This window comes from Heptranchias perlo, chromosome 9, assembly GCF_035084215.1.
Source record: "Heptranchias perlo isolate sHepPer1 chromosome 9, sHepPer1.hap1, whole genome shotgun sequence".
NCBI classification, from domain to species: domain Eukaryota; kingdom Metazoa; phylum Chordata; class Chondrichthyes; order Hexanchiformes; family Hexanchidae; genus Heptranchias; species Heptranchias perlo.
In genome coordinates this window covers 45,440,871-45,455,895 of record NC_090333.1, presented here as the reverse complement: position 1 = coordinate 45,455,895, position 15,025 = coordinate 45,440,871, and the positions used below count along the sequence as shown (strand labels likewise).

The window sequence follows — 15,025 nt, the reverse complement described above, 5'->3', positions numbered from 1 at the left end:
GAGATGTTTACGTGTAGAACAATGCAGCCAAATAGTATAAAGATAAGGCATGCTCCGTCCCAAAAGTTACAGCTCTCGAGGGGACGTTCGGAAGTCCATTGCCATGGGCAGTCCACAGAGGTCAGGTCTGATCATCCTGAATTCACGGGAAACATGGTTGTATTGATTACTTGTCATTTAATGTAATCTGAAGACAGTTGTATTATAATTATAACACTGTTGTGAGTCAATCTATTAAAGCTTGCTATTTTATAACCACTTGGGCTTGCATCATGCGGCAGTTAATGTTGAAGGATTAACAACACTGTTGTAGCGGCAATAACAGGAAATCTGCTAAAATATTGGCACCCCTGGGTGGGCCTGAGTTTTAAAGGTTTGAGGTAGCTAGTGTTAAGAGATTGACTGTGTAATTCTGACGAGATGACAAGGAGGATTAAGTGGTTTTGACCGAGTGAGCTAAAGGTAGCCACCCCTCAAGCGAGTGAAAGAAGACGGGGAGGAGGAATAAGTAGTTGTAAGTAACCAACGCCTCAAGCCCGTGAGAGAATAAACCATGGCAAGTGAACCGGATAGTTTATGTTCGACAATCCACACATATGTGGAAAAGTCATTAGGGTCATGAATATCCTTGAGGGAGGAAGAAAGAAATTGTGCGGGAGGACAAGGAGTTAAAATAGAAACTTATACAGTATTAGTTAAAATCTGTCAGACTTTGTGTGAGGCGGAGACTAAAATGTAGAAACTGATAAAGGAGAAACAAATTAAGAGGAGGATTGGAAAGCGGGAATCTTGTTGTTTCAACCACATAAGTTAGGGAGGTTGAGAGAGGAAGTTGAAATTCGGAAGGGTAGGTTGAAAGATGAGGAAGAAAGAAGAACAAAAAGAAAGATGGAGGGACCTTCACCACACCAGGCTTGGGTGAGGACACAGACTGTGAGCTTGAGACTTTGAGTCCATATAGAATGGGGTTAAGTCATAAACATCAGAAATTGGAACTTGGTTTAAGTAAAAAAAAAGGGTAGTCTATGATGCAATGAAGAAGGAGAAAGGAAGAGTATCACAAGCTACCAAATGTGTTCTTTTGTTTTCAGTGTACTGTCTCTTTAAAAAACCTGTCCTCATTGTAAGTGCTTTCTTTTCACTGTTGCGAGCTATGGCCCCTTTTTAATGCTTGTGATGTGTTTTCCTCTTTTCTGTAATGTTACAAAGATCTTGTTTAGCTGTGAAAGCAGTTATTTCCAGTATTTTTACAGTTTTTAGAAAGGCGCGCCTGAAGAACAAATGAAATGAAATGGTTTATGTTTAATTTTGATTTTGCTGAATTAAAATTGGAACTATTGAGGTTGACTAACCTCTCAAATTTTGGAAACCAGACTTTTATTGTGACCACAGTGAAATTCTGGTTCTTATAAATTTAAATACGAGAGTCTCAAATTTTGGACATGAGATTATCACATATGACAATTAATCTGATTGGAGTTGTATTGAATATTGGTGAGTGTGAATTGATGTGTTTGGATTTGCGTTGCGTATTGGTGGGTGTGAATTGATGTGTTTGGAGTTGCGGTGAGTATTGGTAGGTGTGAATTTATGTGTTTGGAGTTAATGTGTGTAACTGAAATCGAAGATCTATATCTTGTTATCTCAAACAGGGCATCAATTTTGAAAATTTTGAGATAATCATCTTGGTTATACTGAAATGTGATATCTGTTAGCAAACTGACAGCACCCCTTTTATATTGGCTGTGGTCAGGTAAAAGTGACCGTAAAAAAAGAAAAGATTAAATAATGGATATCTCATATCTCTATGACAAGAAGTGGAAAATGTTGTGTTGTTGGACTATCTAAAAGTTAATAAATCTCCTTGATAGAAAAAATAGAAAACCGAGAACAGCTAGGAGAGTTGGTTAAGACACCAAATAAAGAAAAGCACGTGAGAAAGGAAAATTGAAAAGCTATAGTTGTGTTATGGCAAAGACAGCAATTAATAAAACTTAAGAAACAATTAGAAATAGAGGCTGACCTCAACAAAAAGTTAATGGAACAAACATTAGAGGGGGATCATACCCAATTCGCTCATACAACCACTTACAACGTGACTTTGGCTGCGTCAGTAGATTACCTTCAAACCGAAGGTGCAAATAGAGCCAGAAAATTAGTAGCATGTAATGCCAAACTACAACAACAGGAAGGTCAGGATAAAATGTGATAAAAGAAGATAGATGAGTTAAGTAGTGCCCTATGAGGAGTCCTAAGTCAAAAATAGGACGACCAGTATAATGTAACAAGAGTGTGAGATCATACCCACTATCAAAAGAAAATACAGAAGCTGGAATAAAAATTAAAATCTTAGATAGACACTCTGAGAAAGGAGATAGAATTCTTAAAGGAGCATTTAGATCACTCCGCTCTTACCCTTCCCCAGCATTCCCAACCCGCCCCCTCCGCCCCCAGGTGTGGAAGCATAAACAGCTCAGCGCCACCCCGTGCAAGTCAGGGACAGATGAAATGATGGTATGAGGCTTTTCCAGTCAAGGGAGCCTTGTGTGTATTGTACCAGAATCCTTACTGAAGACCCCATACCAAAGCACGGGTTGGAGGCCACCCAAAAATATTGCTATTAGATATTGGGGCATCACATACCATGGTATGGGGCGCACTTGGCCAACAATTTGAACTTCAAGACACAATATAGCAAGGGGGCTTTGGAGGAGGAGGAGATACGGGAAAGATGGTAGAGATGGAAGTCGCATTAGGGGATGTAAACACTCGCCACACAGTAGTGTGGACTCAAAAATGACAAAAGACGGAGGATGGTCCATTGCCACAGGCAGTCCGTGGAGATCAGGTCTGATCATCCTGACCCGGGAAACCAGGTTGTATTGATTGCTTGTCATTTAATGTACTCTGAAGACAGTTGTATTATAACTGTAATACTGTTGTGAGTCAATTTTTTAAAGCTTGCTATTTTATAACCATTTGGGCTTGTATCAAGGAGCAGCTTTTGCTGAAGGATTAACAACCCTTTTGTAGCAACAGTAATAGGAAAATCTGCTAATAGTCTTGCAGTCTTTGTCTTACTTATGTCCTTCTCAATCATTATTTGAAACCTTATTATGTTATGATTTTTTTTATTCGTTCATGGGATGTGGGCGTCGCTGACAAGGCCAGCATTTATTGCCCATCCCTAATTGCCACAAATAGTGGTCCTCACAGAGGCGGAGGAGGAAGCCTTAGAACTTAGCCGGATGGTGGAGTGCCTCGCCATCACAGATGCCGAGACTGGCACTCCGCAAACGTCTGGTGACGCAACTTTAACATTCACCACCCACAACTTGAATTGATGTTAGACATGTTGTACACCTCAGTATGCTCTTCGCAACATTACATCTGTGATGATTCTTAATATTGCTTATGTTCTCTTCAAGACCCTTCAAGGACTGAAGTTGTGGAAGAGGGCGATTCCTCAGAGGAGCTCCCTGCCTCTGAGGGCGCACCGTCACATCTTAGTGAGCCATCCACCAGTGCAGATACTCACACCTCAGTGGGTCCTATTAGAGAGGTAGTTGGGTTGTCACCTCGTGAGTCACCACACACAAGTGAGCACGAGCAGACACTGGTGGCAGGGGCAGGGTGGAGAGTTGGAGGGCACACTCCTCTCTAGGTTCTGCACAGCTGGACCCAGATGCTGAATCCCAGGGGCCATCCTTGAAAAGGAGAATGATCGAGGAACAGCAGCACCTTTGCCACCTCCAGCATTAGTGGAATTGGGACACAGGTAAGTGCGGAAATGTCTGCAATGGAAAGAATGGCAGCCTCCATTGAGCTTCAGGCATGGCTCACAAATGAGTCTATTCAGGCAGTGCGGACTCTGGATGCCAACATATCTGCCACCTTAAACAGGCAGACAGATAGTTTAGCCATGGCCTTAGAACGCATCACAAATCTGCTCCAAACTGTTATCCAGCAGAGTGGTAGGAGTGATGTGGCGTAGCCCTGGAGAGGGATGATGGCGAAAGGGGACATGGAAGTGGGGACGCCACTCAAAGTGCTCCCACATCACAATCATTGCTCCTCTCTCAACCAGTACCCACAATGCTGCTTCCTCTCCAGGTGGCCGAGTCTGCCCCTGCATAGGCGCAGGTGGAGCAGTCTTTGGCGGGGCCCTTATGGGCTCCAAAACCCAGAGGGTGTAGGCCCAAAGCATCTAATCGGTCAGGGCATGAACCTGAGTAACCTGCCACTACCTCTGCTGCAGCCATAGGGGATGCACCATGTAGAAGTAGTAGGAAGAGAAAGTCCTAATACGTTGTGTAATCACAAAGGGTAAGCACAAGGGTGTCTGACAGGATGCCATGTTTTTCATTTATATTTGGTTTTTGTAAAATCCACAATAAATGATATAATTCTCACCACCACTGCCACGTCTTGCCCATTCCTGAGTCCCTTTGGTGAAAGTGCCATTCTATGTGCTTCACCATGAATGGCAAGCTTTGATGCCACCCATTGGGCGCATTTACAGTGGGTGTATGTGTGGTTGTCGGAATGTTTTGTCCGGGGCGGGGGGGTGACACTGGTGTTGGTGGTGCTCGTTCCAGGTCGTCTGAGAACTTGACTATCTTCACTTTGCACATCTCTTTATGAGAATCCATCAAATATGAGTGACTCCCTAGCATCACGAGCAGCCAGGTGAGTCGCTGCTCTGCCGAGGGGTTGCCCATCTTGTCGTTGTCGTCATCGGCGTCCTCCTCCTCTTCAGTGTTGATGGTAGATGCGGATGCTTCATGAGCGCATGGGAGCTCCTCCACCTGTAACCCTCTCTGTTGAGCAATGTTGTGCAGGACGCAACAGATAACTATTATTCTACACGCCCTCTCTGGTGCGTACTGAAGGGCTCCCCCACATCAATCCGGGTACTGGAAGCGCATCTTCAGCAGTCCAATGGCTTGCTCTATGACAGACCTGGTGGTGGTGTGACTGTCACTGTACTGCTGCTGTGCCTCGTTGATGGGGTTTCTCAGAGGTGTCATGAGCCAAGTCTGCAGGGGAAATCTCTTGTCTCCAAGGAGCCAGCCCTTAAGTCTGTTTTGTGTGTGGAAGAGGGCTGGGATGTTGGATTCTGGAAGAATGAAAGAAAAAGAACATAAGAAATAGGAGCAGAAGTAGGCTATATGGCCCCCCAAGCCTGCTCCGCCATTCAATATGATCCACTTTCCCTATATCCCTTGATTCCCCTAGAGTCCAAAAATCTATCGATCTCAGCCTTGAATATATTCAATGACTCAGCATCCACAGCCCTCTGGGGTACAGAATCATGGCAGGGAATTTAGCACACACCTGCAGAAACCTCTTCCGGTGGTCGCAAACCAGCTGCACATTGATGGAGTGATATCCCTACGGTTGATGTACAGTCCTGACTCATGTGGAGGTGCTCGGATTGCTACGTATGTGCAATCACTTGTGCCCTGTACCCGTGGGAAGCCAGCCAGACAGTGGAAACCCACTGCCCTCTGATGTCATCGCAGGGGGAGTTGACATAGTGGGATGCCTTGCAAAACAACCCACTTATGTGCTTATGACTGAGAGAGCCCGGCGATGTCACCAGTGGTACCCTGGAAGGATCCGGTGACGAAGAAATTGAGGGCAATGGTGACTTTAACTGCCACAGGCAATGCGTTGCCACCAGGCTCAGCCGGGAGCAGCTCTGCATGAAGGAGCGTGCAGATGTCTGCGATGACCTGTCAACTCACTCTGAGCCTTCGTAGGCACTGCTCCTCAGAGAGGTCCAGTTGGCTCAGTCTCTATTTGTAGACCCTCTCACGCGGGTAGTGCCTCCTGCGATGTCAGGCCCTCTGTTGTTCCCCTCTTTGCTCTTCTGCAGGTCCTTGTGGCACACCTCTGTCTTGTGGAGCTGCAACTCCCAGAACTGCAAGCCGTACCTCCGTGGATGGTGATGTGCCTCCTCCTCAGATAAGAACATAAGAAATAGGAGCAGGAGTAGGCCAATCGGTCCTTCGAGCCTGCTCCGCCATTTAATAAGATCATGGCTGATCTGATCCTAATCTCAAATCTAAATTCATGTCCAATTTCCTGCCCGCTCCCTTTACTTCTAGGAAACTGTCTATTTCTGTTTTAAATTTATTCAATGATGTAGCTTCCACAGTTTCCTGGGGCAGCAAATTCCACAGACCTACCACCCTCTGAGTGAAGAAGTTTCCCCTCATCTCAGTTTTGAAAGAGCAGTCCCTTATTCTAAGATTATGCCCCCTAGTTCTAGTTTCACCCATCCTTGGGAACATCCTCACTGCATCCACCCGATCAAGCCCCTTCACAATCTTATATGTTTCAATAAGATCGCCTCTCATTCTTCTGAACTCCAATGAGTAGAGTCCCAATCTACTCAACCTCTCCTCATATGTCCGCCCCCTCATCCCCGGGATTAACCGAGTGAACCTTCTTTGTACTGCCTCGAGAGCAAGTATGTCTTTTCTTAAGTATGGACACCAAAACTGTATGCAGTATTCCAGGTGCAGTCTCACCAATACCTTATATAACTGCAGCAATACCTCCCTGTTTTTATATTCTATCCCCCTAGCAGTAAACGCCAACATTCCGTTGGCCTTCTTGATCACCTGCTGCACCTGCATACTAACTTTTTGATTTTCTTTCACTAGGACCCCCAGATCCCTTTGTACTGCAGTACTTTCCAGTCTCTTGCCATTAAGATAATAACTTGCTCTCTGATTTTTCCTGCCAAAGTGCATAACCTCACATTTTCCAATATTATATTGCATCTGCCAAATCTCCGCCCACTCACCCAGCCTGTCTATATCCCCTTGTAGGTTTTTTATGTCCTCCTCACTCTCTACTTTCCCTCCCATCTTTGTATCATCTGCAAACTTTTATATGTTACACTCGGTCCCCTCCTCCAAATCGTTAATATAGATTGTAAAGAGTTAGGGACCCAGCACCGACCCCTGCGGAACACCACTGGCTACTGGTTGCCAATCCGAGAATGAACCATTTATCCCAACTCTCTGCTTCCTGTTAGATAACCAATCCTCCACCCATGCCAGAATATTACCCCCAATCCAGTGATTCTTTATCTTGAGCAATAATCTTTTATGTGGCACCTTGTCGAGTGCCTTTTGGAAGTCTAAATACACTACGTCCACTGGTTCCCCTTTATCCACCATGTACGTTATGTCCTCAAAGAACTCAAGCAAATTTGTCAGACATGACTTCCCCTTCGTAAAGCCATGCTGACTTTGTCCTATTAAATTATGTTTATCCAAATGTTCCGCTACTGTCTCCTTGATAATAGACTCCAAAATTTTACCCACCACAGATGTTAGGCTAACTGGTCTATAATTTCCAGCCTTCTGCCTACTACCCTTTTTAAATAAGGGTGTTACATTAGCAGTTTTCCAATCTGCCGGGACCTTTGCCGAGTCCAGAGAATTTTGGAAAATTATTACCAAAGCATCCACAATCCCTACTGGCACTTCCCTCAAGACCCTAGTATGTAAGCCATCAGGTCCAGGGGATTTATCCGCCTTGAGTCCCATTAATTTACTGAGTACCAATTCCTTAGTGATTTTAATCGTATTTAGCTCCTCCTCCCCCAGAGCCCCCTGTTTGTCCAGTGTTGGGATATTCTTAGTGCCCTCTACCGTAAAGACTGAAACAAAATATTTGTTCAGCATTTTTGCCATCTCCATGTTTCCCACCATTAATTTCCTGGTCTCATCCTCTAAGGGACCTACGTTTGCCTTAGCCACCCTTTTTCTTTTTATATAACTATAGGATCTCTTGCTATCTGTTTTTATATTTTTTGCTAATTTATTTTCATAATCTATCTTCCCTTTCTTAATCAATCCTTTAGTTACTTTTTGCTGTCTTTTGAAGACTTCCCAATCTTCTATCCTCCCACTAAGTTTGGCTACCATATATGTCCTTGTTTTTAGTCGGATACTATCCTTAATTTCTTTACTTAGCCACGGATGGCTGTCATTTCTTTTACATCCTTTTTTCCTCAGTGGAATATTTTTTTTTTGAAAGTTGTGCTGCTGAATACAATCATTGTGTTCCCCCCCCACCCCCATCCTGATGGTGTCAGTTTGAGGGGGTCCAAAATGTAGGTAAATATGTGTGAACACAAGAATTCTGAGTATGAACAAAGAAATCTGAGTCTGAACACCAAGAACTCCCAGCCAAAGGTTTGTCTGAGAGAACTGAGTGCCCTGCTGCAGTAACTCACATTTTATCCCCATTTGTCAAACAAATATTCAAATGACTGCCGGCTGCAACCCGACAAGTTTCCCATGGCGTGTTTCAGAGGCCATGGGAAACACGTTGAGGCAGAGTTAAAATCCTTTCTCTGCCTCAATACACAAAAAATTAACCAGTTCAACAAGTTTAACTATCTTCATCACTGGTTTGAATATCAACCCGCCGGCTTTAATTGCTGGCGGGACTTCCGGCTTTCTGAAGCACGCACCCAGATGCGTCAGGGTTGAACACAGAAGTCAGCGGGTTGGAGCCAGGAGTCGTTCCCTCTCCGGAATTCTCCGATTTTGATTGCCCCCACAGTCCCCGACCCACCTGATCTTGGGGGCTAAAGTTCTGCCCATTTTATTTTTACCATATCCCTTCCCCCATCTTACTAGTTTAAAGTCCTATCGACAGCCCTCTTTATCCTTTCCACTAGGACACTGGTCCCATTCTGGTTCAGGTGGAGTCCATCCTAACGGTTCAGCTCTTTCCTGTCCTAGTACTGGTGCCAGTGTCCCATGAAATGAAACCCCTCCTTCCCACACCAGTCTTTCAGTCACACATTCACCTTCCTAATCTGTCTATCCCTATGCCAATTAGCACCTGGCTCGAGTAGTAATCCCAAAATTAACACCGTGAGGTCTTGTTTATTAATTTAGTTTGCTAACTTCTGATACTCTCTTAGCAGGATCTCTTTCCTTTTCATCCCTATGTCATTAGTCCCAACATGGACCACAACAACAGGATCTTCCCCCCCCTCCTTTCCAAGTTCCTCTCCAGTTGCTCCAAGATATCCTTTACTCTTGCATCAGTTAGGCAACGTAATCTTTAGTATTCTCGGTCACCACTGTAGAGGACGCCTTCTATCCCCCTAATTATCGAATCCCCTATGACTAGGAACATAGGAACAGGAGTAGGCCATTCAGCCCCTCGTGCCTGCTCCGCCATTTGATAAGATCATGGCTGATCTGTGATCTAACTCCATATACCTGCCTTTGGCCATATCCCTTCATACCTTTGGTTGCCAAAAAGCTATCTATCTCAGATTTAAATTTAGCAATTGAGCTAGTATCAATTGCCGTTTGCGGAAGAGAGTTCCAAACTTCTACCACCCTTTGTGTGTAGAAATGTTTTCTAATCTCGCTCCTGAAAAGTCTGGCTCTAATTTTTAGACTGTGCCCCCTACTCCTAGAATCCCCAACCAGCGGAAATAGTTTCTCTCTATCCACCCTATCTGTTCCCCTTAATATCTTATAAACTTCGATCAGATCATCCCTTAACATTCGAAACTCTAGAGAATACAAACCCAATTTGTGTAATCTCTCCTTGTAACTACAACCTTTCTATTCTGCTCCTCCCCACCTCAGACTACCTCCTGCTTGGTGGTGCCACGATTAGCATTCTGGCTGTTCATCCTGCAGCCTGCATTCTTATCCTCACAGATAGAAAGTACATTGTACCTGTTGGATAGGACCATTGTCTGCGGGACCTCCTTCTCTACCTTCCCTTGGTTCCCCCTAGCCTGCTGACTAACAGTCACACTCTCCCCTTCCTGTACCTGTGCTTTCCTCTGAGGTGTGACTGTACGCTGGAGAAAACTACCCAAAAATTCCTCCCCCTCCCTTATGTGTCAGAGTGTCTCTAACTCGCACTCCAGCTCATTGGGCACTAAATTGGGCCATGTAGCGCCCGTTATTTCGGCAATACGAGGCCTCCTGAAGTGCCAAGATGGTGTCTTGCCTGTGCACGCACGTTTCCAGCATGATGTGCGCTGGACACCATTTTGGTATAGGAGTTAGCGCAGACGCAGTTAACGAATGTTAGAAGCATGAAAAGTAGGTAGAAAATGGATACAATCAGTCTGCAAAGCTGATTTAAAGTGATAGACACCATTTTGGGACTTAACGCTCAATTCAATGGACAGTCTTAACCCCGACCATCTGAACATGTCTTAGAGTGCCCGGAGGACCCCCACCAACACTATTTAAAGGGACCATGCAGGATTTACAGGTTAGTGGCTGGATTATTGCTTCTGGCTGCCAAGACATTTGTAATTGTTTTTGGAGGTCTCCTATACTTAAATACTAGGACTAGAGGACACAGCCTAAAGTTTAGAGCCAGGAAGTTCAGGAGTGAAGTTAGGAAACGCTTCTACACGCAAAGGGTAGAAGTTTGGAATGCTGTTCTGCAAACGGCAGTTGATGCCAGCTCAATTGTGAATTCTAAATCTGAGATTGATAGATTTCTGTGAACCAAGGGTATTAAGGGATATGGAGCTGAGGCGGGTATATGGAGTGAGGTCACAGGTCCACCGTGATCTCATTGAATGGTGGAACAGGCTCAAGGGGCTAAATGCCACTGCCACTTGCTGCCTCCTGATATGCACCACCTTCTCCTGCAAGAAAGCGGGACGTATGTCTGGGTGATGTGCCTGTCATGGTTGAATAGCTGCCAGTGTGCGTGGCCTGTGAGTTGTGGGTGTGCGGCTTGCAACAATGGTAATGTATAAGGATGAGAGGAAGCATCTGATTGGCAGAGTTGAGTACTGATGGAAAGAGTTTGTTGGTATGCGGGTGATGGAGGGTGTAATGCATGGTGCAGTGGATGCGGCTAGTGGTGCAGTTGGTAGGAGATGCGACTTGACAGTTGACCTCGCTCACCTTGACCATCCATTCATGTCAAAGCATTGAACTTCTTCCTGCATTCCATCCATGTTCATGATGCTGTGCGCCTGGCATTGACTTTGTCCCCCGCTGCCTCCCACTGCCTTTTGGATGTATGTCTGGAGGGCCTCTTGCTCCCCGTTCCCCCCCCCCCGTGGATATTGGATGTCCCTCCTTCTGTCCACCTCTTGCACCAAGGCCTCTGGTGCACCAGCAGAGAACCTTGGTGCACGCACTCTCGCAGGCCTGGTACCAACTCAGATTGGCACATTGTTGAGGTCTGGCTTGCAGATTGGAGGATGTAGGATTTAGTAGTGCGCAACCTTTATTCAATGTTTTAACATAACGCATCAGTTTGTAAACATAGGGACAGGAGCTGCATCTGTGTTTTGCATGTGCGATATCTGATCTCCATTCAGACTCTGTGCAAACAGCAGACTGTTAACAGGTCCCAGCTACCTTTAAGAGATTTTTAAGAGACAGCCTGCCTTTAAGAGATTGGGGCTACCCTGCTGGTGGAAAGTGCGCATTGCATGGAATCCTCATTCAATGATGATTTCCAACATGGATTGCAGGTAAGTCCTCAGGCCTGATGAAAGTCTCGTCCTGCCTGCGCAGAGGCCATTGGGCGCGGGATAATAGCGGACAGGCCCGATCCAATTTTTCCCCTAATGACTCTGAGCCAGAGTGACTCAAGGCAGAGACATTTCCTGCAGATGTGGCAATCGGGGACAGTCTCACTGTCCACAAACTCCCACATATCAAAATCCCGACACACAGCCTGCACGACCATTTCTAGTTTTATTTCATTTCCATTTATTTTTTTGTCAGTAGTAGTTGAATTCTAGAACTAATGCAAACACTTAAGGTGTAGATTATATTTATAGATGGATTTTGGCTTGATTTTAAATTAATTAGTAATTAATTATTCTGAATATTTATTTGACTATTTATTTATAACTTATAGTTAAAAATAGAATGTGTAAAATAAATTAAACACTTAGCTTAATTTCCTCGGGTTCTGCCGCTCCTCCCTCCGCACTGACTTTTTAACTGCTAGGCTGGGCTGCCGCGGGGCTCCTTTTAAACTGCTCTCGTTTCCTGCTGTTTTTAACTGCTGGGCTGGGCAGATAGGCTCAAGTCTGTGCCCTTTGAACTTGAGAGTGCAAAGATAGCAGGCCATATTTGGGGATCTCCAGGATGAGAGAGAGCAGGCCAACTCCTAGTCAAATGGTCCTGACTTTAACCTCCCCGCCACCCCCCTCCCTCCCCCCACCAGCCGCTGGGGCGAGCAAGGGGTTAAAATCTGCCGAGTGTGCTTAATGGCCCCAAGGCGGTCTGTTCCCATCTGGTGGCATTTTAATGGCCGCGAGTTTCTTCAGGGACACGGCTTCCGGGTGCTGCGATGCAATTAGGGCCTCGATGTAATTTTAACATGCACAATATGGAATTCCCACTCATCGGCAATCTCGCCTGGGGAACCCTGGCAGGATTGGCCTTCACTCAACTGGCTGCCTGATATAAAGGGGCCACAAGTTGCACCAACTCAGATTAGTTGCAGGTGCAGTAACTGGTCATTTTGGGCTGTGAGCTTGTTGTTATTGTGTATTTTGTTGGATTTATGCACTTTTTCCTGCATTCTTATCCAACTGCAGCCAGAAAAACCATGCGCGGGTGCAGCGCTGCACTGTACTGGATGGAGGAGGGTGAGGAAGAGAAAGAAGAGCAGCAGCAGCAGAGGATTCAACAAGAAGCAAGAGCAGCGGGAGTGCCTCAGAGAAGGCAGCAGGTGATGGGCTCTGCTCGTAAAAGACCTTTTTTGTGGGACCCAACAACATCCCGGCTGTAGTGCTGAAGACTTGTGCTCCAGAACTAGCTGCGCCTCTAGCCAAACTGTTCCAGTACAGCTACAACACTGGCATCTACCCGACAATGTGGAAAATTGCCTAGGTACGTCCTGTCCACAAAAAGCAGGACAAATCCTATCTGGCCAATTACCGCCCCATCAGTCTACTCTCAATTATCAGCAAAGTGATGGAAGGTGTCATCGACAGTGCTATCAAGCGGCACATACTCACCAATAACCTGCTCACCTGGCGTTCCGCCAGGACCTCTCGGTTCCAGACCTCATTACAGTCTTGGTCCAAACATGGACAAAAGAACAGAATTCCAGAGGTGAGGTGAGAATGACTGCCCTTGACATCAAGGCAGCATTTGACTGAGTGTGACATCAAGGAGCCCTGGTAAAATTGAAGTCAATGGGAATCAGGGGGAAAACTCTCCAGTGGCTGGAGTCATACCTAGCACAAAAGATGGTAGTGCTTGTTGGAGGCCAATCACATCAGCCCCAGGACATTGCTGCAGGAGTTTCTCAGGGCAGTGTCGTAGGCCCAACCATCTTCAGCTGCTTCATCAATGACCTTCCCTCCATCATAAGGTCAGAAGCGGGGATGTTCGCTGATTATTGCACAGTGTTCAGTTCCATTCTCAACCCCTCAGATAATGAAGCAGTCCGTGTCTGCATGCAGCAAGGCCTGGACAACATCCAGGCTTGGGCTGATAAGTGGCAAGTAACATTTGCGCCAGGCAAGTGCCAGGCAATGACCATCTCCAACAAGAGAGAGTCTAACCACCTCCCCTTGACATTCAACAGCATTTACATCGCCGAATCCCCTACCATCAACATCCTGGAAGTCACCATTGACCAGAAGTTTAACTGGACCAGCCACACAAATACTGTGACTACAAGAGCAGGTCAGAGGATGGGTATTCTGCGACGAGTGACTCACCTCCTGACTCCCCAAAGCCTTTCCACCATCTACAAGGCACAAGTCAGGAGTGTGATGGAATACGCCCCACTTGCCTGGATGAGTGCAGCTCCAACAACACTCAAGAAGCTCAACACCATCCAGAACAAAGCAGCCCACTTGACTGGCGCCCCATCCACCACCTTAAATATTCACTTCCTCCACCACCGCGCACCGTGGCTGCAGTGTGTACCATCCACAGGATGCACTGCAGCAACTCACCAAGGCTTCTTCGACAATGCCTCCCAAACCCGCGACCTCTACCACCTAGAAGGACAAGGGCAGCAGGCGCATGGGAACACCACCACCTGCACGTTCCCCTCCAAGTGACACACCATCCTGACTAGGAAATATATTACTGTTCCTTCATCGTCGCTGGGTCAAAATACCGAAACTCCCTACCTAACAGCACTGTGGGAATACCTTCACCACACGGACTGCAGCGGTTCAAGAAGGAGGTTAACCACCACCAAGGGCAATTAGGATGGGCAATATATGCTGGCCTTGCCAGCTATGCCCACATCCCATGAATGAATTAAAAAAAATCCTCCCCTTCTTTGAGCCAGGTCTCTGTTGCTATTTTGTCCTGCCACCCTCAGCTACTAATTCCTTAATCCTGCATTATGTAACCTTAAAATCACTCAGACAACTTTCACATCATGGACATACTAACAAGGCTGACTAATAAGCTGTTCTGCAAACACTGTGCAGGCCAAAGTGCCAAAAGTAAAGGTTTTAACGTGTATACCAAAACAAACTTTACCATCAATGACCAAAGTGTCAACTCACAATGCTCTTTTTAACAAAAGGTCTGATGACTCAACTACTTTTACAAAATGCAATCCCAGTGAATTGAGCAGAGCTGGTCGTGGGCTGCTGTGGATTCAGCTGGGACTCTTGAGATGCGCGTGGCCGCCGACCTCTTAAGTGTTCAGTCTCTTGAGGTCTTGGCTACAGACTGCAATCCTCAGCTTCTGCCAGGGCAGTCTGGCCCAGGCGGCTTTTAGGCACCACGTTGGGTGTTGGTTGAGAGGTAATGAGGTGTCTTCTCTGCAAGAGAAAGCGGTTGTTCATGGTGATGAGAAGGGCCTAGAGGGAAGAAGAAAGGGAGAAGTTAGGGTGGCAATGAAAAGCTGGATAGGAGCACGTGAAAGTCTTTACCATACTGGTTTAGGCTTCGAAGGGGCAGTTGCTTGTGGTAGATGAAGGGGTACAAGTAAGAAACAGTCACACACTCAACGGAGCTGCTAACCTTGCCATCTCCAATGCTGGCAGTGTGCA

General features: G+C 46.0%; 1 protein-coding gene across 1 annotated transcript in view; it reads right to left on the bottom strand.

Annotated features, from left to right (window-relative positions):
• Nucleotides 1–3,815: 3,815 nt before the first annotated feature.
• Nucleotides 3,816–15,025, bottom strand: part of LOC137325342 (putative nuclease HARBI1) — a 73,177-nt gene continuing 61,967 nt past the window's right edge. Inside the window, exon 3 of the mRNA XM_067990322.1 lies at nt 3,816–5,119. Coding sequence (XP_067846423.1) covers nt 4,905–5,119 — 215 coding nt within the window. The 3' untranslated portion in view covers nt 3,816–4,904. The remainder of the gene's footprint in view (nt 5,120–15,025) is intronic.